This window comes from Pelophylax lessonae (assembly GCF_965119305.1).
Source record: "Pelophylax lessonae genome assembly, chromosome: 1".
Classification (NCBI taxonomy): Eukaryota; Metazoa; Chordata; class Amphibia; order Anura; family Ranidae; genus Pelophylax; species Pelophylax lessonae.
In genome coordinates, this window is record NC_138768.1 from 264,158,023 (window position 1) to 264,180,114 (window position 22,092).

Genomic DNA, 22,092 nt, shown 5'->3' on the forward strand with positions numbered 1-22,092 from the left:
TTTGTTGCGTTTTGTCCACCATGCCAAAAGTTCCCACTTCTTCCCTGTAAAGATTACGGATACGTTACAAGAAAATGGCTTACATTTTATAGGCTACTGTTGCCTTAAGTTACAGGGAACTGCTAGAAAGTACTGCCATGTTATATTTTTTGCTTAGCACAAGCACACACAGAAAATGTTCCTGCTTAATCTGCATATGATATAAGTAGACCCCAAACCTTGATACTCAACTGCTCCACTGCTTCATTTTACCACAGCCCCTAGAGCTAATTCATCGATTTTCCTCCACAATACCCACCCCACTTTACAGAGACATCAACTTCAAAATTTGTAGGTAGAAGCACAGAAAAATCGAGTATTTTTTAAATGCGTCCTCCCAGTGTATTTACTTTCAATAAATGTTTATCTTTCGTTCATTGACGGACACAGCTCCTGTCAGCCCCCTGGGTTCCCCTCCTTTACGTCAGGCACCCCCCTTTCCTCTGTCCTCCATCCTACCCCCCCCCCCCCACTTATGCTGGGGCTGTGTAGGTGATCTGGTCCACCTCCTGGGGTGGAGGCAGGGCCCCATACTGGCGATGGGGGCCGGAAGCGTGTGCCGCCAGCAACCAGATGCTCGGCTGTGCAGGGGGGGGCTGTACCTAGTGGGGGTTTCTGCCAGGGCTTCCCGTCCTACCTGGGCATGTCCTTGAGGCCTAGGAATCCCTCCTGGGTCCCTGGGAACCACGTAGTGCCACCATTTTGCTGTAACCTTTGTGTTTCTATGCACACGGTCATTTTGCGGTGGTTTGCCATTGAAAATAGCAGCGGCCATGACAGTGGAGCCCTGTGCGTGGCAATTTCGGTGGTGGGAGCCCCTTCTCATCCCCAGTTGCTGACTCCTGGGTCTTTTCACTTCCTGATTGCCGAACGTGGAGTGCAGATTATCCTGGTGGCTGCAGGTGCCTGTTTCTGCTGAGTGGTGAGTCTGGTGGGGTTCTCTCCCTCTCTGCTAAAGGATCGATTGGTGCTTTGTGCCTGGCGACCTGGTGGTGCTGCCAGCGCAGTGGGGGTTGTCCCTTTGCTGTGTTTTACACTTTTTGTGGGGTCTCTCTGGTGACTATTGGAGTCTTTGGAGCACTTCTCCCCACCTGACCCCCGCTTTGAGGCTGCGGGGCCCTCTGGGTCCCAACCATCCTTCGATGCACTGACCGGCGGTCCTTGAGTTCTATGTGTCCCAGGTGGATATGGCTTTCAGGCGATGAGCTAGCAAAAAGTGTCCCCCGCCTTCCCCTGCCTCTGTCTCATCTGTCTCATCAGATCCTGAATCTGATTCGGCCGCCACGGACGTTGGTCCCCCTGCTGGGTCTGCGACCTTACGCCCGGAATCCTCAGATAGTGAGGATGATTCCTCCACATCTGCAACTGTGCACGAAAAGGCGCTGGTGGAAGCACTGATTGTATCTGTGCGTGAGACCTTAAATATGGAGGACGCAGCTGCAGCAGCGAAGGAGGCGCAGGTTCCCTTTGGCACTTCACAAGCCATCCAGAGCAGCAAAGGTGTTTCCTTTCCCCGCCTATTTTAACAGAACTGTTGCTAAAGTGTGGGGATGACCAAAGCGTCCCCTTGGGGTCCCGAAAGCGAATTACTAGGCGTTACATCTATGAGGAATCCCCTATTAATAAGTGGACTGTTCCACCGGTGGTGGACCCTTTGGTTTCCAGTTTGAACAAGGCAACCATGATTCCGGTTGAAGAGTCCCCGGCCTTTAAGGATCCAGCTGACAGGAAAGAGGAGGCTGTGGCCCGTAATATGTACACTGTCTGGTTAGGCACTGAGGCGGGTATTTACCATTGCCCTGGTGTTGCGAACTCTGACCGAGTGGGCTAAGCATTGACGTTGTGACCCTGAGGGAGAACAGCTCCCCCCCTGCCTTTGCTGAGCTAGCAGACCAGCTGGTCCAGGGGCTGCAGTTTATCTGTGATGCCTTTTTGGATGTGGCACCCCTAGTGGCTTAAATGCTGGTCTGCGGACCAGACTTCTAAAAAGGCCTTGAACAGGGGATCGCCTGTTTTGGGCTATCCTGGATGACATCCATAAAGGTCTCACAGAGGGAAAGAGTACTTTTCTTCCGCAGGCTACTAAGGGCAGGGAACCTTGTCATAGATGTGGGCCCTCCTTCTCGGCTCATAAGAAGTTTTTTTCGTCCCTCAGGGTTGACTGACAAGGGCTTAAAGCCTTTCAGGGCCTCTTCTGGAGGATCCAAATGAACCTGGTCTGGCAAGCCAAGAGCAGGCTTCTCCAGTCCCGCGGACAAGGCTCCTTCAGCATGAAGGTGCGCCCTCACCCGTATCGTCTTCATTGGTTTCCGGACCCGTGGACTTCCCTGGTACAAGACAAGTGGGTACACAAAGTAATTTAATCCGGATATAAGATCAAGTTTCACACTCGTCCCCCGGCAAGGTTCTTTCCTTCCAACGTGCACCTGTCCCCAGACCATTTACAGGATCTGTTTGTGGCAGTACAAGACCTGTTGCTTCAAGGGGTGATTGTCCCGGTTTCGACTTCGGAACGTTTTCAGGATTTTTACTCTACCTGTTCACAGTTCCCAGGAAGGAAGGCAATGTGTGTCTAATCCTGGGCCTCAAGGCGCTGAACTGCTTTGTGCCGGTGCAAAAGTTCAGGATGGAATCCATTCGCACAGTGGTGACATCTCTGCATCAGAGGGCCTCTATCGACATAAAGGATGCTTACCTTCACATTCCAATATGTGCCGGTCACCAGCGCTTCCTCCGCTTTGCCTTGGGAGAGGAGCATTGTCAGTTTGTGGCATTACCCTTTGGTCTCACCTCTGCGCCTCAGGTCTTTACAAAAGTGTTAGCCCTGGTGCTAGCATTGTTGCGCAAATGGGGGATCGTGGTACTGGGCTACTTGGGCGACCTCCTTCTGCGAGCTAAGTCCCCTACTGCTCTGGTAGAAAACCTGGAAATCGCCATACAAACTCTGAGGGAGTTCAACCGGATTCTGAATTTTCAGAAGTCTGCTCTGGTTCCGTCCACAAAGCTGGACTATCTGGGCCTGACTCTGGACTTGGCCTTAGCCAGAGTACTCCTTCCTCTGGAAAAACTCCACAAATTGTAGGCTGCGATTCGTCTCCTGCGGTCCAGCAGATGGTCATCCCTCCGGACTTGCATGTGGGTGTTAGGCCTGATGGTATCTACCTTAGAGGCAGTTCCGTTTGCACAGTTCCATACGAGGTCCCTGCAAAGGGAGATTCTGGCCAAATGGGAGAAGACTCCGCAGTCTCTGGACAATTTGATCCGGCTGAGCCAGGGGATGAGGGAGTCCCTGATATGGTGGCTTCGCTCTCCAGCGCTATGGCTCGGCAAATCCTTCCTCCCCTTGTATTGGACAGTGGTCACCACGGATACCAGCCTACCTGGCTGGGTAAGTTTCCTCTGCAAAAATTCTGCTCAGGGGATCTGGACACTGGAAGAATCCAGACTACTGATCAATGTCTTGGAACTCCGAGCAATCAGGATCATTGGTCGAATCATCTTCAGAGATGTCCAGTGCGCATTCAATCAGACAATGCTACAGTCATGGCTTATGTCAATCACCAAGGGGGCACAAGAAGTGTCCTGGTGGCTATGGAGGTAGCCAGCATTCTAAGGTGGGTGGAAAACTGGCAGGCGGATTACCTCAGTCGGCAGGTGTTTGACCAAGAGGAGTGGTCCCTTCCTCCGGAGGTGTTTCATCAGTTGTGGGGCATCCCCGAGGTAGATCTGTTGGCATCTTGGCTTAACAGAAAGGTGCAGAGGTTTGTACGCGGATCTGGTGCGGCTGGTCGCCAACGTTCCTTGGAAACTTCCTCTCAGGGAGGATATACTTTCCCAAGGACCAATCTTCCATCCTGCTTTACAGTCGCTGGTTTTGATGGCTTTGCTGTTGAACTCCAGGTGCTGATGGATAGTGGTTTGTCTGAGTCTGTGATTCCAATGCTGGTAAAAGCTAGAAAATCAACTTCTAGGAAGATCTACCATCGTACATGGAAGACATACATTGTGTGGTATGAGTCTCTTGGGGTTCATCCTCGCTCCTTCTCGTGGCTCGGATCTTGACCTTCCCTTAACGGGGCTTGAACAGAAATTTGCCTTGAGTACCATCAAGGGCTTGATGTCAGCTTTGGTGGTCTTCTTCCAGAAGCCTCCCTTTGAGAATCTTCGGTAGGTTCCCTTGCTTACGCTGTATCAGGTGGCCTTTTTTGGTGGCTATCACATCCTGCGTGCAGGGTGTCAGAACTGGCGGAGTTATACTGTCTTTCACCTTACTTGATGATTCAGAGAGATGAGGCGGTACTTCGCCCCTGTCTGTCATTCCTCTCAAAGGTTGTCTCTGATTTTCATTTGAATGAAGATATTGTGTTGCCTTTCCAGGCGGAAACATCTGAAGGAAATTGTCTTGCATGCCTTGGATGTGGTCCGGGCAATTTGGGTGTACCTGGCAGCTACAGAGTCTTTTAGGAAGTCAGACTCACTATTTGTGTTCATGGATAGGCCTCGGAAAGGGTTGTCTGCTTCCTCTGCAACCATTTCCAGATTGATCAAACAGACGGTGGTTCAGGCCTATTCCGTCAGGGGTCAGGTTATTTCTTTTCCCTGTCAAGGCTCACTCTAATAGGGTACTTAGTGCCTCCTGGGCCTTCCGTTCTCAGGCGTCAGTTACACAGGTTTGCAAGGCGGTCGACGGTGCACACTTTCACAAAGCTCTAATAGGTGGATGTGTTGGCATCTGCGGATGCTTCTTTTGGCCACAAGGTTTTGCAGGCTGCTTATTAGAGGACTTGATCCTCTTTGAGGGTGTATTTTTTTTTTTTCAGGTGGGCTCTAGTTGTTTTGGTTGAGCTCCTGTTGCCTAGTTGGCTACTGTTGAGCCTAGGGATTTTTTTTGCTGTTCCCACCCCTCATGTTTAACACTGCTTTGGGACATCCCAATGGTTATGACTTACCGTAAAATCCATTTCTCTGATGTTCATTGACTGACACAGCACCCACCCCTATGTGGAGTTGTATTCTTCTGACATTGCTTGAAACAAAACTGATTACATATAGCAGGGAGAGGGAGTGTACCCCCTGGTACTGCCCTTAGGCGTAGCCAGCTTCTTTTTCTGCCTAGTGTCCTACAGTATAACCCAATGGTTATGAAGATCAGGAGCTGTGTCAGTCAATGAACATGAGAGAAATGCATTTTACGGTAAGTCAAAAATCCCCCTTTTTTTTTATTCACTTGTAATGTGTCTTTAAACTTGCATGATATAGCAAGAACTATATAGTGTCATGTAGCAGCGGTTTCAAGGCTTTTGGATGTGTACACGAATGTAGGCAAATATCAATCCTTTTGTAGAAATGAATGGCTTAGTGTTATGGTCTCTTTAAGTAAGGTGGCTCCAGCTTAGACTCCCAATACTACATACAACTTAAGAAAAAAAAAAAAAAAAAAAAGCAGCTGTACTAATAAATTCAGCTTGTGAGATACCTTTTAAATTCCTTAACCAGTGCTAGAAAAGTATCATCTGAACTCTTTTACCATATGCAGCAAATATAATGGTGGAATAACTTATCTTTGGTTTAACTAATTCATCTTTTTCCTCAGATACCAAAGACCTGTGAGAATTTTATCAAGCTGTGCAAAAAGAATTACTATGATGGAACAATCTTCCACCGGTCTATTCGAAATTTTGTGGTAAGTACAATACTGCTTGAACGTTTAAAAAATATATTGCAAAGCAAAGGTTTTTTATTTATTTTTTTTTTTTTTTACTTTAATGCTTTAAATATTGTAGATACAAGGAGGAGACCCCACAGGCACAGGAACAGGTAGGGTCAACCCTCTTTATTGATGATTTGACTTTGAGTCTTGTTCACGTTTTGTGCATATTACCATGTGGTTTGTGTCTTCTTCAGGTGGAGAATCATACTGGGGAAAGCCTTTTAAAGATGAGATTAAGCCAAACTTGTCTCACACAGGCAGGGGAGTTCTTAGTATGGCAAATTCTGGGCCTAACACTAACAAGTCCCAATTGTAAGTCATTTAAATACATGTGCATGCTATTCTTTGTTCTATATATTTTGGATTCACATGTTTTAAAAAGAATGGATTAATTTTTTATATATTTCACTTTTGATTTGCAGCTTCATTACTTTTCGCTCTTGTGCTTATCTAGACAATAAACACACAGTTTTTGGAAGGTAAGTACACAGGTTGGAGTATGGATATATGGTCTACTGTATACGCCTGTATTCATTCTTTTGTTCTGTACATAACTGCAGAGTTGTTGGAGGGTTTGATACATTGACTGCAATGGAAAATGTTGACACTGATCCCAAGACTGATCGTCCAAAGGTAAAGATTTATCTCCATCCATTTCCTAGTGTACTTGGTTTGAAGAATGTCTAATAATACAGGGTAATAGGGAATAACACATAGCTTTATGAGTCTAATCACACCTGTGTGGTTTCTTGTGTTTAAATTACATGAGGTTCACCACTAGAAACCACAGCAATATTCAAAAATGAACTTGTTTCTATGGAACAGTTCATATTCTGTTTTATGCAAATTTTTTGTTAGGAGACCTATAATACCTCCTGAATTAAAATGTATGTCCAGCCAATTCCTTTTTATTTCAATAGTGTGGGGAAGAATAACTGCTATGCTGGGTTCTGTTAGGCAGATTTCCCCTCACTTACTGTCCCTGTGACAACAGGATCACCTTATAAGATGATAGAGAAAATCTCCTATAGCCACAGAGAAATAAAAATGCGTTGTTTACTATCGTAGGGCAAGGCTTATTGTCTGGTGAAACTTGCCATCCTGACAAAATGTAAGAGGAAATCTCTAATAGAGCACTAGATGTGCCTGTGACAACAGGATCACCCTATAAGATGATAGAGAAAATCTCCTATAGCCACAGAGAAATAAAAATGCTATGTTTACTATCGTAGGGCAAGGCTTATTGTCTGGTGAAACTTGCCATCCTGACAAAATGTAAGAGGAAATCTCTAATAGAGCACTAGATGTTGGGTAAAACCAAAGAACCGTTCTAATTCTTACCCACTAAGCATGCACTTTAATTCTCTTGAGGTCTGTATTAAATGTTACTAAATAAAGTTTAATCCAACATTGGTTCTACATCTTCACCACTTACAGGTGCATCTCATCAAATTAGAATATCATCAAAAAGTTAATTTATTTCTGTAATTCAATTAAAAAAGTGAAGCTCATGTATTTTAGATAGATGCTTTACACATAGTGATATATTTCAAGCATTTATTTCTTTTAATTTGGTTGATTATGGCTTACAGCTAGTGAAAACCTAAAACTCAGTATCTCAGAAAATTACAATATTACATAAGACCAATAAAAAAAAAAAGGATTTCTAATGCAGAAATGTTGGGTAATGGAAAAGTATGACCATGTACAGTATAGTATGCACTCAATACTTGGTCAGTACTCCTTTTGCATGAATTACTGTATCAATGCGGGGAAACATGGAGGCGATCAGCCTTTGGCACTGCAAAGGTGGTTTGGAAGCCCAGGTTGCTTTTGATAGTGGCTTTCAGCTCATCTGCATTGTTGGGTCTGGTGTCTCTCATCTTCCTCTTAACAATACCCCACAGATTCTCTATGGGGTTTAGGTCAGGTGAGTTTGCTGGCCAATCAAGCACAGTGATACCATGATCATTAAACCAGGTATTGGTACTTTTGGCAGTGTGGGCAGGTGCCAAGTCCTGCTGGAACATTAAATCAGCATCTCCATAAAGCTGGTCAGCAGAGGGAAGCATGAAGTGCTCTAGAATTTCCTGGTAGAAGACTGCACTGACTTTGGACTTGATAAAACACAGTGGACCCAACACCACATGACATGGCTCCCCAAATCATTACGGACTGTGGAAAATTGTGCATTTTATTTTGAAATCAAGGTTCCAAGGTCTGGATGAAGAGTAGAGAGGCACAGAATCCAAATTGCATTGGGTCCAGTGTAAAGTTTCCACAGTCAGTGATGATTTGGGGAGCCATGTCATTTGCTGGCGTTGGTCCACTGTGTATTATCAAGTCCAAAGTCGGCGCAGCTCTGTACCAGAAAATTCTAGAGCACTTCATGCTTCCCTCTGCAGACCAGTTTTATGGAGATGCTGATTTAATTTTCCAGCAGAACTTGGCACCTGCCCACACTGTCAAAAGTACCAATACCTGGTTTAATGATCATGGTGTCACTGTGCTTGCCTGGCCAGCAAACTCCCCTGACCTAAACCCCATAGAGAATCTGTGGGGTATTGTCAAGAAGAAGATGAGACACCAGTCCCAACAATGCAGATGAGCTGAAAACCGCTATTAAAGAAACCTGGGCTTCTATAACATCTCAGCAGTGTCACAGGCTGATCACCTCCATGCCACGCCGCATTGATGCAGTGATTCATGCAAAAGGAGCCCCAATCAAGTATTGGTATAGTGCAGGGGTCTTCAAACTATGGCCCTCCAGTTGTTCAGGAACTACAATTCCCATCATGCCTAGTCATGCCTAGTCATGTCTGTGAATGTCAGAGTTTTACAATGCCTCATAGGATGTGTAGTTCCACAACAGCTGGAGGGCCGTAGATTGAGGATCCCTGGTATAGTGCATACTATACTGTACATGGACATACTTTTCAGTAAAAGAAAAAAGGGGAGAGAGGTTGGGGAGTCGTGAAAATACAAACATAAGTCTGTTATCCACTACCCCAACTACCAACTAAGGGCACCACAGGTATGTATTCTTTAAAAGGTATGAGTTTATTAGGCACGTATGCCTGAAGGCAAAAATATGACAAAAACAGGAACAAAGGCAGTGAGCCGTAGTGTTACAGAACAATAATTTAAAATCAACAATTGAAAGCACCCATGCACATTGAAGATGACACCTTCTATCTAAATACACTTGGATCCGATGGATATCCGCATGCAGTGGAGGCTGAATTATCCGTGGGATGCAGTGTGAGGACCTCAATTATATAGAAAACCCCTCCAATTTCTTATGGAAAATGAGCTTGGCTTGATTGTACCGTGGATATATTCATTGCAGTAGAATAATCAATTCCTTAATGAGAACATGAATAGCACAACGAGATTTTAATTCATTGAGCACACTCTTGCCTGCCAATAGAATTGTCCATAAACAATTGATAAGCTGTATGGGGTAGGCTCAAAGATGATGCAAAAATATGAAAAGCAGTGCTTTGAGTGGTCTGCTAAAGGTTCAATGGTGAGTCTTCCCAAGGAAGTCCTAATGGATGAAGTAGATGAAGGCCGTGGAAGTCATTGAACAAAGCTCAAGATAAATCCCAAAGGAGCAATAGATATAATTAGTGACATGCCGTCCTTGCAAAGAGAACAAACAGATTGGAGGTGGAGCAGGTCAGAGAGTTACCTTAAAATGTACTTCATTCGATGGCGGCATGTACTTCATGTAGAGGGGGGAGGATAGATAGCGGTGTATCACGGCAGGAGTTCCCAGTGACCGGTTAGCCTGTTGCTATCGTATTCACCCAACGGCATTCTTACCCTTCCGTATGGCTGAGCCGGCGACTGCGGGGCTTCACTTCCGGGTCAGAGGTGTCCTCCCGGTCGTCACTTCCTGTTAGACTAGTCAGCCGGATGCCTTCTCGGGGAACAGCCTGGGGAACGATAGGTAGCGGATCCCGTACAGGGGATTCAGCTGTCGTTAGTGCATGGTGCTCTATGCACAATGCTGGACGCTGACGCGTTTCACCAAAAAACAATTTATTGGCAGGCAAGAGTGTGCTCAATGAATTAAAATCTCGTTGTGCTATTCATGTTCTCATTAAGGAATTGATTATTCTACTGCAATGAATATATCCACGGTACAATCAAGCCAAGCTCATTTTCCATAAGAAATTGGAGGGGTTTTCTACATAATTGAGGTCCTCACACTGCATCCCACGGATAATTCAGCCTCCACTGCATGCTGATATCCATCGGATCCAAGTGTATTTAGATAGAAGGTGTCATCTTCAATGTGCATGGGTGCTTTCAATTGTTGATTTTAAATTATTGTTCTGTAACACTACGGCTCACTGCCTTTGTTCCTGTTTTTGTCATACTTTTGCCTTCAGGCATACGTGCCTAATAAACTCATACCTTTTAAAGAATACATACCTGTGGTGCCCTTAGTTGGTAGTTGGGGTAGTGGATAACAGACTTATGTTTGTATTTTCACGACTCCCCAACCTCTCTCCCCTTTTTTCTTTTGCTCATATGTTTAATGCCAATGGCCACCACTTATGGCTATGTAAATTATTAAGGTACTTCACTGATTTATGAGGTGTCCACCATAATTTAAGTGTACCTCTCTTGAGCCCTTTACAGAACACTACCTTGCTTTTCTTTTTTGCTATATACTTTTCAGTAAGCCAAAATTTCTGTATCAAAGATCTTTTTTAATTGGTCTTATGTAATAATCTAATTTTCGGAGACCCTGAATTTTGAGTTTTCACTGGCTGTAAGCCATGATCATCAAAATTAAAAGAGAAATGCTTGAAATATATCACTGTGTGCAATGCATCTATATATGAGTTTCACTTTTTGAAATAACTTTGATAATATTCTATATCATATATTTTATGAGATGCACCTGTATGTGTAAAACCACATGTCATATGTAGTTTTGATAGTCACAATTCATTCAAAAGCACAGTTTTTAGGTTCCAACCCCAAGGGAGAGAAATAGTATTTACTACAGCACTACCGATGTTAATATTTTGGGAAGAGCTTGCACTCCGATTGCCAAAAAGTTGTTGGGCTTTCTTTCTGTTTAGTTAATAAAACTTAACCATCATGTAAATGTTTTCTAAAATTCCAGTATACCTTAAATTATTACATAGGTTATAAGGTTGAAAAAAGACATACAGTAGATCCATTCAGTTCAACCAATAATATCTGTCTTGGAGTAATATCTCCTTGTTTCTTTAATGTGACTTTTCTATTGTGTACAAGACCATTCCACTTGTGCTGCTGTAGAGGAAATTGGAAACCTCTTTTGGGGAAAAAACTGCCAATGATATCTGATGAACAAAAATATTTTAGCTGTGAAATTGATTGGATTAGGAAGAATTAGGTCTTTAAAAGTGATAAAGTAGTATGTTTGTTTTTATTCTGTTCATTCTCCCAGGAGGAAATCCGGATAGAAAGTGCCACTGTCTTTGTAGATCCATATGAGGAGGCTGATGCACAAGTAAGTATCCTGTTGTCTCATAATTTGTAACTTGATGGGTTCTTTACGCAGGGTTTAATATGGAAAAATAAATATGCAGGAAAGACTTAAAGAGATTATAATTGAAGGAAATTTTAGGGGAAAATAAAATCAATACATATAAACACTGCGGTTGATTTACTAAAACTGGAGAGTGCAAAATCCTTGTGCAAGATAGCCAATCCGCTTCTAACTTTTGCTTGTTCAATTCAGTTGTGACAAAAAAAAAAAAAAAAAAAGCGGATTTGTTTCTATGCAGAGCTGCAACAGTTTTTGTACTCTCCACTTTTTTAGTAAATCAGCCACTCTGTATGCAGTCCCATTTATATTCATTCACCCACTTAGCCACTACATTGGTTGTCTGTTAATTCCTAGCACGAGGGGTCCTTTTTACATCAAGCCAAACTATGTAGTTTTTGTACCCTTTAGATATATTCCTCATTATACATGTCCAAAAAAACTGAGATTGTGGTATAAATGTGTGTGTGGCTCTCTCTCTATAAATATACAGTGTATATCTATATATATCTAGAGAGAGATCTGATCTGCTGATCTCTGGTGCAATGCTTCACAGGCTCTAAAAATAAATAAATAATAAATGCACATTTTTTTACGTGCTAAAAAGTGTGCGTTTATTTTTTTCGAAATAGTAAACTTATCCTTTAATGAGAAAACTTGGTTACTTTTGGTAGTGAAGGTGATATCATTTAAACCATTTTTATAACTTTTGAATTGTTGCATGTTCTGCACATGTAGATATGAAAGGGTTGCACGTAAATTTATAGTTAAAATAATTTCATGTTTTTAAGTTAACCTAGAAAACTCAGCAGCAGCTTAAAGTGTATCTAAACCCTAAAAACATTGACATTTATACTGCAGCTTATCAGTACATGAGGCGGCTGCATTCATTTTCTTTTTTTCAGGTTTTTTTTTTTAAATTTTCACTTTCTAATCCTGCAATTAAAAAAATCCCTGCCCCCCTTTTTGTCTATTTTTGTACATGTTGAAAATGTTATTAGTCCAAAAAATGACAATGCATGCGGCTACCTTATTTAGGAGCTGGCAAGCTCAGCATATTCTGTTTTTGTTATGGGGTTTAGATATGTTTAATATGCTCCTCGCAGTAACGTGTTCATCCATTCCAAGCCAGTATCCCTAATGGGAAAACAAATGTTCCTAGTTCATTACTTCTTCTCACTAGAAAGTAAAGGGGATCTCTGTCAAACGATTTTACACACACTGATAACTTCACTGCTCTTGGTATTACGGTAGTCCACATATTGTAAATTATGTAGCAGTTACCATGAATGATGTAACTTAGCGGCTAAAAAGTGTCAAGATACTATTGTAGACACCCGAACACCACAAATGAAATGAAATGTACTTGTATGTATATTTTACTTTTAACTATTCACTAACTTCACAAAAGTTAGGGGTTCAAAGGCCCTGCCCTACCCATGGTGCAAGGTAAGTTGCACATAAGTAGTTCTATTATAAACTCCTTTGTGTCCAGAGATTTTTTTTTTTTTTTTTAAGCTTAAATGGCCAGATTTATTATTATTTTATTATTTAAAATTATTTTGTAGGAGCATTGTTGATTGTTTGTGCTGTATAAATTGATGTTTTAATAAAGCAGATATCTTCTTGCATTTTACCGTGATGCCAGCAATCTTCCATTCTTTAGTTCATTGTCAGAGACAGCAGACACACAACAGGATATAGTCAAAGACTATGGGCATGATACAATAGATGATCAGAGAATGTGGTCATGATACAATAGTGAGATTGCGGACGTGAGAATATGATACAAGATATGGTCTTGAATTGTGAACATTATACAAGATATGGTCTTGAATTGTGGACATGATACAAGATATGGTCTGGGATTGTGGACATGATAATACAAGAGATGGTCAGAGCTTGCATTCATGATACAAGAGATGGTCAGAGACTGTGGATATAATGTTGCAGGAGACTGTGAACATGCTATAGGAGTGGTTGGAAGCTGGAAACATGCTTCAGAAAAGAGCCCTAGACTGAAGAAATATATTACTCCCGTCTGCTAGAAATCACTGTTCTAACAGGGCAATAAGAAAAACACAGATTCATGTCTGTAGGAGCCCTGTAGGCCACACAAAAAGTGCCAAAGGGCTGCATTCGGTCCTCCCAGTTGCAGGTTAAGCACTTCTGTCACATAAACTATTCCCATTCTTCAGTAAATATGGGCAATCATAGTCTTTTATGTTTTATATGAAACCTTGTGGGAACAAATATATGATGGTCACCTCTGGTTTCCACTGAAACAAGATTTACATTACGCCCTGTCTGTGCCATGGCTGTTAATACTGTTATTTTTTTATTTAATATCTGTAGGACCATGTGTATTAGTTGTGCTCCATCTCTTTCTTTTGGGCTGTAGATTTCACGTAGTTTTGGCAGGTAGAAGTGTAGTGCATTTGAAAAGTGATCCTGCTCAGATGACATGGCAGAATAGACGCATTTATAACAGCTTTTGGTGGAATTTCAAGTCATATCTCTGACTAATCTGTGAAATATTTGAACCATTTTAGGTTGCTTTAGAAAGAGAGAAAGCCAAGAAAGAGGAAGAGCAATTAAAGGAACCTGTGCTGCCAAAAAAAGAGCTAAAGCAGGAGCCTAAAACTTACCGGTCCGGTGTTGGAAAATATATCAATATGGCAGCAGCGTAAGTACCTTTTAACATGGCACCTGGAAAAGCCACAGACCATTATTAGGATATTTTATTATTGTACACCGTTTTCATACCCACAAAGATGAGGCCGTTTTCTACCTATGGGTAAAAGTTTAGCACAGAGCCAACTTTCTGTTCAATAATCCCATTTTGTAAATTACTCTTGCCTACAATGACAAGAAACAGAGCAGTAGGCTGCACGGCATGTCCTAAACCTCAAATATCGAAGCTTCTGTACCAGTGTTAATTTAGTCGACTAAAACCGACTAAAACGTTTTCGCCGACTAAATTAACACAATTCAGATGACTAAAATACAACTAAAACTAAAATGTCATTTTAGTCTTAAGACTAAAATACGACTAAAACTAAAATGGCATTTTAGTCAAAAGACTAGAACTAAAACTAAATCGAAATTTGCTGCCAAAATTAACACTGGTGCTCAAAGCTTAATACCATAAATAATAACATATTAGATTTTTCACTCCAGGACCAGCAGTAGTATATAATGAGTTTGGAAATTGTAGAGAAATGCTTAAATAATGCATTACAAATTACAATTAAACTACACCCATTTGATTATAGATGACTAAAATGAGTTAAAGTCGACTAAAATGTAGGACGTTTTAGTCGACTAAATACGACTTAAGCTAAAACACTTGCAGAAGACTAAAATGGGACTAAAACTAAAATGCCATTTTAGTCCTAAGACTAAGACTAAAACTAAATTGAAATTTGCTGCCAAAATTAACACTGTTCTGTACAGATGAGTTAATGACCCTCTCCCATCCACCATATGACATAGCACTGCATCCTGACAGGAAGGGGAGAGGTCACAAGTATTTCCCTATGGCCTTGACGGAGTTGCAGAGAAGTGTGGCAAAGGTAAGTTTTAGTGGGTGGGGGTGTTCAGCAACATTTTTCTCTGCATAGACAGTAGCTTTAAAAGTTAACTCTAGTTCTAGAAGAACCATGAGCTTTTTACGGGCATATGATCTCAACTAAAGCTGGATACACACTATCCAACTTTTGTGGTTAGATTTCCTTCAGATTTACCTTTTCTATGTAGTGCAAGGGCCTGCCAGATTGCATACAAATTGAAAGTGTTTAGGTTTGACCTCATATTATATGGTTTTGGTAAGTCTGAAGGAAAAAGTCTTCAGGAAATCTTATAGTGTGTATGGCCCTTAAAAGTGGAATGATCAGTAGACACCTCAAAGTATGAGATCCGGTTCATTGCTCTGCCTAGTTTGTATAGGGTTTGCCCATCACCTGATACCATTGTTCTGGTTCTAATGTCCGGTAAGGCAGACAGCTTACTCCAGAGGGAGTTGGGGTGGATGTGTCTGTGGTAGGCATCTTGTATGGTATACTAACATATTAATAAATGTGGGATTGAAACTGGCAGCATTAAAGTTAAATCATGTCTGTCTTTGTAAGTCAGATACCTAATGTTAGAAGTTTAATGTTAGTCTCATTGCACTTTGCTGGGATTATTCAACAAAGTGCACTACTTCATAGAAACCAGTCAGATGTGACCTCTTTTCTCATTTGACAGCAGTAAACTAAAATCGGACTGTTTGATATGGGTTTTCTGGAGCTTGCACTTAATCTTTGTCTTATTTATTAGGCATGGTAAAGATAAACTGAGATATTCTCCATTTAGCTGCCACTTCCTTACTATTAGTATTCTCTGTTTTTCTGTCTGGACAGCTGTACATACTAAGTAACCACCAACCTTAGAGGTTTGCTTGTGAACGAACACTTGACACATAAGGTGCATATACAAATAATAGAAAACCAAGTATAATACAACAGTGTTGTGGCTATTTCAGATTCAGGGTAGTGTCAGTGCAGTGTGAACAACCTCTGCCAGCATTTGAGTAATCTAAAAATGCATTGCATAGCATACATAAAATAAAGCTCATTGGGTAAGCTTATGGGTTTTCCCACGCAGTATTGGCTAGCAGTACTGTGTCAAAGGCAAACAACAACTTTTTACAATGTTCACATTTTTCATTCTTTAAAGCATTTGAAATCCTGAAGTTCTTCTTATTCTGTTTTGTCCATAGGAAACGTTCTGCTGCTGATGATGCCAGTGGCCCCTCTACTAGTAAAAAAGAAAAAGTTACTCGAGGGTTTGGAGACTTCAGTTCTTGGTAGACATTTATGGAGACTTTACCCTGGATTATAGACTTTTTTTTTTTTTTTTTAATTTTTAGGGCAATTGTGCATATGAGGCATGAATGTCAGTAGTCCTATTTGATACTTGTACTACTAGTGCATTTATTTGTTAAATATGTTTAGTGAGAGTAAAGATATTATTGACTAGCAACAACAATACAATACAAACTTTCTCGCCCTATAAATCACATTGATTATTTAATGGTGGAGCTAAAGTTTTCAGCTTGAAATTCAAAGTTAAATTATGTTTTGTTCCTGCCATGGTTGGCATGTGCTATAAAGGCTCCATGACCTGTAGAACATTGTGTATTTCTTTTTTTTTTTTTTTGTATTATGTGGCGTTGTTTTGGCGACTCAATCTGTAACATTTCTATTTTTTTGCATTGATTTTGTTGCACACAAAAGTGAGCACCCCCCTCACATTTTGTAAATTATTTATTATATGTTTTGATATATCAACACTGAAGAAATGACACTTTGCTACAATGTAAAGTAGTGAGTGTACAGCTTGTAAATTTGCTGTCCACTCAAAATAACTCAACACAGCTATTAATGTCTAAACCGCTGGCAATAAATGTGAGTACACCCCAAGTGGAAATGTCCTAATGTCAATATTTTGTGTGGCCACCATTATTTCCAAGCACTGCCTTAACCCTCTTGGGCATGGAGTTCACCGGAGCTTCACAGGTTGCCACTGGAGTCCTCTTCCACTCCTCCTCCATGACAACAGCTGGTGGATGTTAGAGACCTTGTGCTCCTCCACCTTCCGTTTGAGGATGCCCCAAAGATGCTCAATAGGGTTTAGGCCTGGAGACATGCTTGGCCAGTCCATCACCTTTACCCTCAGCTTCATGCAGCCCCAAACCATGACCCCCCCCCCCCCCAACATGCTTGACTGTAGGCAAAACACACTCGTCTTTGTACTCCCCACTTGGTTGTCACCACACATGCTTGACACCATCTGGACCAAAAAAGTTTATCTTGGTCTTATCAGACCACAGGACATGGTTCCAGTAATCCGTGTCCTTAGTCTGCTTGTTTTTAGCAAATTGTTTGCGGGCTTTCTTGTGTATCATCTTTAGAAGAGGCCAGCCATGCAGACCAATTTGATGCAGTGTACAATGTATGGTCAGAGCACTGACAAGCTGATCATCCCCACCCCTTCAACCTCTGCAGAAATGCTGGCAACACTCATACGTCTGTTTCCCAAAGACAACCTCTGGATTTGACACTGAGCACAGGCACTCAACTTCTTTGATCAGCCTTGGCGAGGCCTGTTCTGAATGGAACCTGTCCTGTTAAACCACTGTATGGTCTTGGCCACCTTGTTGCAGCTCAGTTTCAGGGTCTTGGCAATCTTCCTATAACCTAGGCCATCTTTATGTAGAGCAGCAATTCTTTTTTCAGATCCTCAGAGAATTCTTTGCCATGAGGTGCCATGTTGAACTTCCAGTGACCAGTATGAGAGAGAGAGGGCGATCACACAAAATGTAACACACCTTCTCCCCATTCACACCTGAGACCTTGTAACACTAACGAGTCACATGACACCAGTGAGGGAAAATGGCTAATTGGGCCCAATTTGGACATTTTCACTTAGGGGTGTATTCGCTTTTGTTGCCAGTGGTTTAATGGCTGTGTGTTGAGTTATTTTGAGGGGGCAGCAAATTTACACTGTTATACAAGCTGTACACTCACTACTTTACATTGTAGCAAAGTGTCATTTCTTCACTGTTGTCACATGAAAAGATATAATATTTTTTTTTTTTTTCCATTTAAGCAGTACTTGAAAATACTAGCACACTGCTGTGTAAAAAGACATCTAATTTCCAGTATTTTCATTTGAAAGGGGGGGGGGGGGGTAAAACCTTAAACCCTTCTAACTAAGGATTCTCAGTTCTGCCCGTGGAAGACTCTAGGGACATGTCAGATCAGTCACGGATAAGTTGTCTGTGCTTTCACCAGTTTACAAGAAATGTTACACAAATACATGGAGGTGGCACAGAATGACTGGCAAAAGGCCGCAGTCCTGATTAAGGGAGCCTCTGGAGAAAAAAAAAAAACTGTTCCTGCAATAGGAAAGTTTTTTTTTTTTTTTTTTTTTTTTAAATTTAAAATAAGTGGAGTGTATTTTTAATTTTTTTTTGCATAGTCAGTGTGTGAGTTTAGATTGTAATAAATGTCCAAACAATAATCCCTACATATGTCCTTTCCCTTTTAAGTTAGATTCCAATATTAGCCAGTAGGGACAGTGTCAGTGGACAGGAGGACGGCAGTTGGCAGGGCTTGGCCACCGAGTCAGCAAAAGTCAGGCACCAGTAACAGCCGTACTCGCTGCTGGACAACTAATGTTAATCTTTTAGAGTACCAGTGCTCCTAAAAGTAGTTGTAAACCTCAGCCATGAAATATTAACAAGGCATATTTCTCAAAAATGTGTACTTGTCTCAATTAAGAGCACTAAGTGTCACTTTTGTCTTCATTCCTCTACTATCAGCATGAGTCCTTTCTAAAAGTTTTCCTGACACCGAGATAAAAATGGTGATGGGAGGGACCTCCAACTGATTGACAGCCTCAGCTCTGTTCCTGTGGGAAGGTAGGGTGTGAGCAGATGTAGAGAAGAAAATACTGCAGATAAACCGGTACAAATTATGTAGGAGGATTTGTTTCATCGTTGTATATCACCTGAAGCCAGTCACTTCCCTAAAAGGGTTTACAACCACTTTAAAGCACACTGCTGTTTTGCCAGTGCAGTGTAGGCAAAAAAAGTCACCTTATTTTTCTACTTGTTTGCCTTACCTTTCCTCTCCTGATGTCCATTTCACCTGCAGCAGGAAAGAAGTAGTTGTTAAGGCTTCAAGTCAGTCTAGTTAGAGAGTCCACAGGGAGAGCTTTCTTCCCCATTTAACAGATCTAGATATCCTAGCAGCCAGGTATCAAGCAAGGTGAGAAAGTTACCTGCACCCTTCTCAAACTTGATATTGAGTATGTCATCACACCCCATTGGGCTTAGTCAGATGCACTTTAAGGCGAAAGTAAACCCATCGATTTAGTCATTTCAAAAAACAATTACATTCCTGGCATGCTGGAAATGCTAACTGTCACATTGACTGTGCTCTCAACCAAACTGTCAAACCATCTAATGGCTGGTGTGATAACTGATCACATGTGCAGCATCATGGCAGTTGAAGACTAAACGGAGGCCAAGATGGCAGCTTCCTTGGCTGAAAACGATAGGATGGTTTACTTCCACTTTAAGTGCCAATGTAATATTTAAACACCTTTTACTTAAAATGTATAAATACACCAGCTCAACAAATCAGTAATGCTAAATGTCTATGTTTTTTGGTTTAAATGTTTATATAGGAACACAATTTATTTTTGTGTACATCTTTTTGTTTTCTTACTGTATTATTCAAGGCTCAACACAGTTTTATTGTTGTAATAATTGTCCTTACATGGCTAAAATAATGGCATTAGTCGTTATTGGGTCTGGGTATCTTAATTGGTTGCAGTATGCAGCAAAACATTACTGAACTCCATGATGGCGATGTTTTTAACTTCTACAGCTGGGCTATTTACTGAATGACAAAGGAAAAAGATATTGCCTTGTTTTTTGACTGTTGTGCAAGACATCTGTACATTATGTTGTTCCAGATCAATAAAAATTGCATTTTATATTGGTGTACAGTGTCCTATAATTAGTGTCTTGTTTTGTGAAGTATACTGTGATTGCAAAGCTGATACGTGGACACACTGTCCTTCCTGTTTTTTTTTTTTTTTTATCTTAAGCTGTTGATGCAAATAACAAACCTCCTGACTTCCAATCCTTTTCACTCTCAGGTTTGTATTACATAGTATCCATAACTTAATAGTAGCCAGTTGTACAATAAACCATTACCTTGATTACATTACAGATAGCCTTGTACGTCATCACATGACTCATATATGGTAATTGGAGCACTTACTGCAAATGAATGACTTATGGCATCCTCACTGCTAAAGACAGAACTCCTTGACTGTAATGGAACCGACCAAAATGTGCTTGTGTGCTTCCGTCAGACTGTTGGGGAGGAAGATGACCTCCTCTCCCTTCTCCCCCTGGATTCTGATCTGCTGCTGGGGAGTGACTGCCACCTTCTCCCCCTGGGCCTCCAAAACTGCTGCAGGTGTGGGGCAGAGGTCTTGGCCTCTGTCCAGTTGTCAGTGCTACAGCTGGAGATGTTTCTTGTAACTCCACAGATGCTGCTGGCAGGAAATCCCATGTCCCTTTCAGTGGTGTAGCAGAAAGGCCAGCTGCCTCTTCTCTCAGGGAGGCTGAAGCTGCTGTTGGTGTTGGGCAGAGCTCAGTAATATTTGGCCCTGATGCCAGCTCTTCTGCTGGATGCTCACCAGGTTGTTCTTCCTTAACAGAAAAGTCTATTAAAATCCCAAGTCTCTGGAATTGCTGAAAGTCCAGGGCACAGGCTGGTGGCACTTGGGCCCAGTGCCAACACTTTGGCGGGTGATTTATCATCGATAACATCCGATAACATTGATGAAAAAATCAATTAAATCCCTGTTTTCTGTGGCTGGGGAATGAGGATGGCTTCCTCTTCTCCCGAGCCCTTGAACTGCAGCTGGGAAGATGAGCTGGCTGCTCCATCTCCCATATTTTTTATCCAGCTGCTAGACAGACACATTCCAACATCCAAGCTAGTCCTGTGCAGAAACAGGTTTGTCAAGGTCAGTCACACTTGCTGCATCCGCCATAAGAGCTCCACTTCCATAGCTGTGGGCGCAGGTGAGCAAAGCACACTGTTACTGTGCCACATTGCCGACTCTTCAGCCAGGATTTCCAAAATGTCAGCTGGTACTTCTGGATATTCCCAGGCAAAGGGAGCCTAGCCCTTGCTCTCAGCAGAGTCTAGCAGCCTTCTGTAGGCAATCTCCAGCTCCTGTTCCTAAATGGCCAGAAACTCCATATCTTTCAGTGCCCAGAGCACTTCCAAGATGTTCAGTATCTCTTCTCTGTAATCCATAATTTCCTCCAACCACCACTCCAGATCACTCCCAAAGTGAGTGTCCCCTGACAGCTTCCCGTACAACAGACCCAGGCTGCCGCAGCCAAAGCCTCCCATTGGGCTGTCATCCACTATCCAAGGGCATGCTTGGGATACATGCCATTGGAGGGCTCTATAGCTCTCTTCCAACCGCATCTCTGCTTAACTCAGCTGTCTGCCCCTTGTGCGGTTTATCTCCCAAAAATGGCACCCGCAACCCATACTGCGACCAGTACCTTTCCTGGATGGAGGGGGGGGGGGTTTCTTGGTGTCGCTGCTCACAGGTTAGCGTTTCCTTCCAGAGTTCCAGGCAGATTGAATCCTACCATCCTAGCAGGACCTGTTCTGACACTGTTCCCTTGTGCTGTACCCTGCATCTCTCGCAACCTCTTTCCGAATTCCTCTTCCATGGCGGCTGGTATCTGTACTTCTCCTCTTCTGCTATCCGGACCTTGGATCCCAGTGGAGGTTTGGATGTCCCAGAATGCAGGATGCACCCCACTGCTTGCCACCAATGTAACGGAACTGACACACAATGTGCTTGTGTGCTTCTTTCAGAATACCACTTACTCCAGTCTTGAACATAGATATCGGATATTATGACCACTAACATACAAGTCTAGCCGATAATAGCTTGTATAAGATCTGGAAAACGTTTATTGAACAAACTTCCACAGAATATATACCACACCAGGTCAGATGAGCCTGATTACATTATTATATGCAGACAAAATTGTATACAGAAACCAAATTAACTAGCCATCTGAACAGAAGCAATAGATGAATGGGAATCCAGACCCAGAAAATGTTATAATTAACATGCTAATTAACTCTTAAACCAACCTGGATGACCAGACATCCGGCAACAAGGGTAA

At 42.1% G+C, this 22,092-nt stretch overlaps 1 protein-coding gene across 1 annotated transcript in view; it reads left to right on the forward strand.

The window, feature by feature from the left end:
- Positions 1–16,506, forward strand: part of PPIL2 (peptidylprolyl isomerase like 2) — a 102,389-nt gene extending 85,883 nt beyond the window's left edge. Inside the window, exons 13-20 of the mRNA XM_082243090.1 lie at positions 5,633–5,722; positions 5,823–5,856; positions 5,944–6,061; positions 6,172–6,228; positions 6,310–6,382; positions 11,205–11,267; positions 13,856–13,989; positions 16,066–16,506. Coding sequence (XP_082099216.1) covers positions 5,633–5,722; positions 5,823–5,856; positions 5,944–6,061; positions 6,172–6,228; positions 6,310–6,382; positions 11,205–11,267; positions 13,856–13,989; positions 16,066–16,156 — 660 coding nt within the window. The 3' untranslated portion in view covers positions 16,157–16,506. The remainder of the gene's footprint in view (positions 1–5,632; positions 5,723–5,822; positions 5,857–5,943; positions 6,062–6,171; positions 6,229–6,309; positions 6,383–11,204; positions 11,268–13,855; positions 13,990–16,065) is intronic.
- The last annotated feature ends 5,586 nt before the right edge of the window (positions 16,507–22,092 follow it).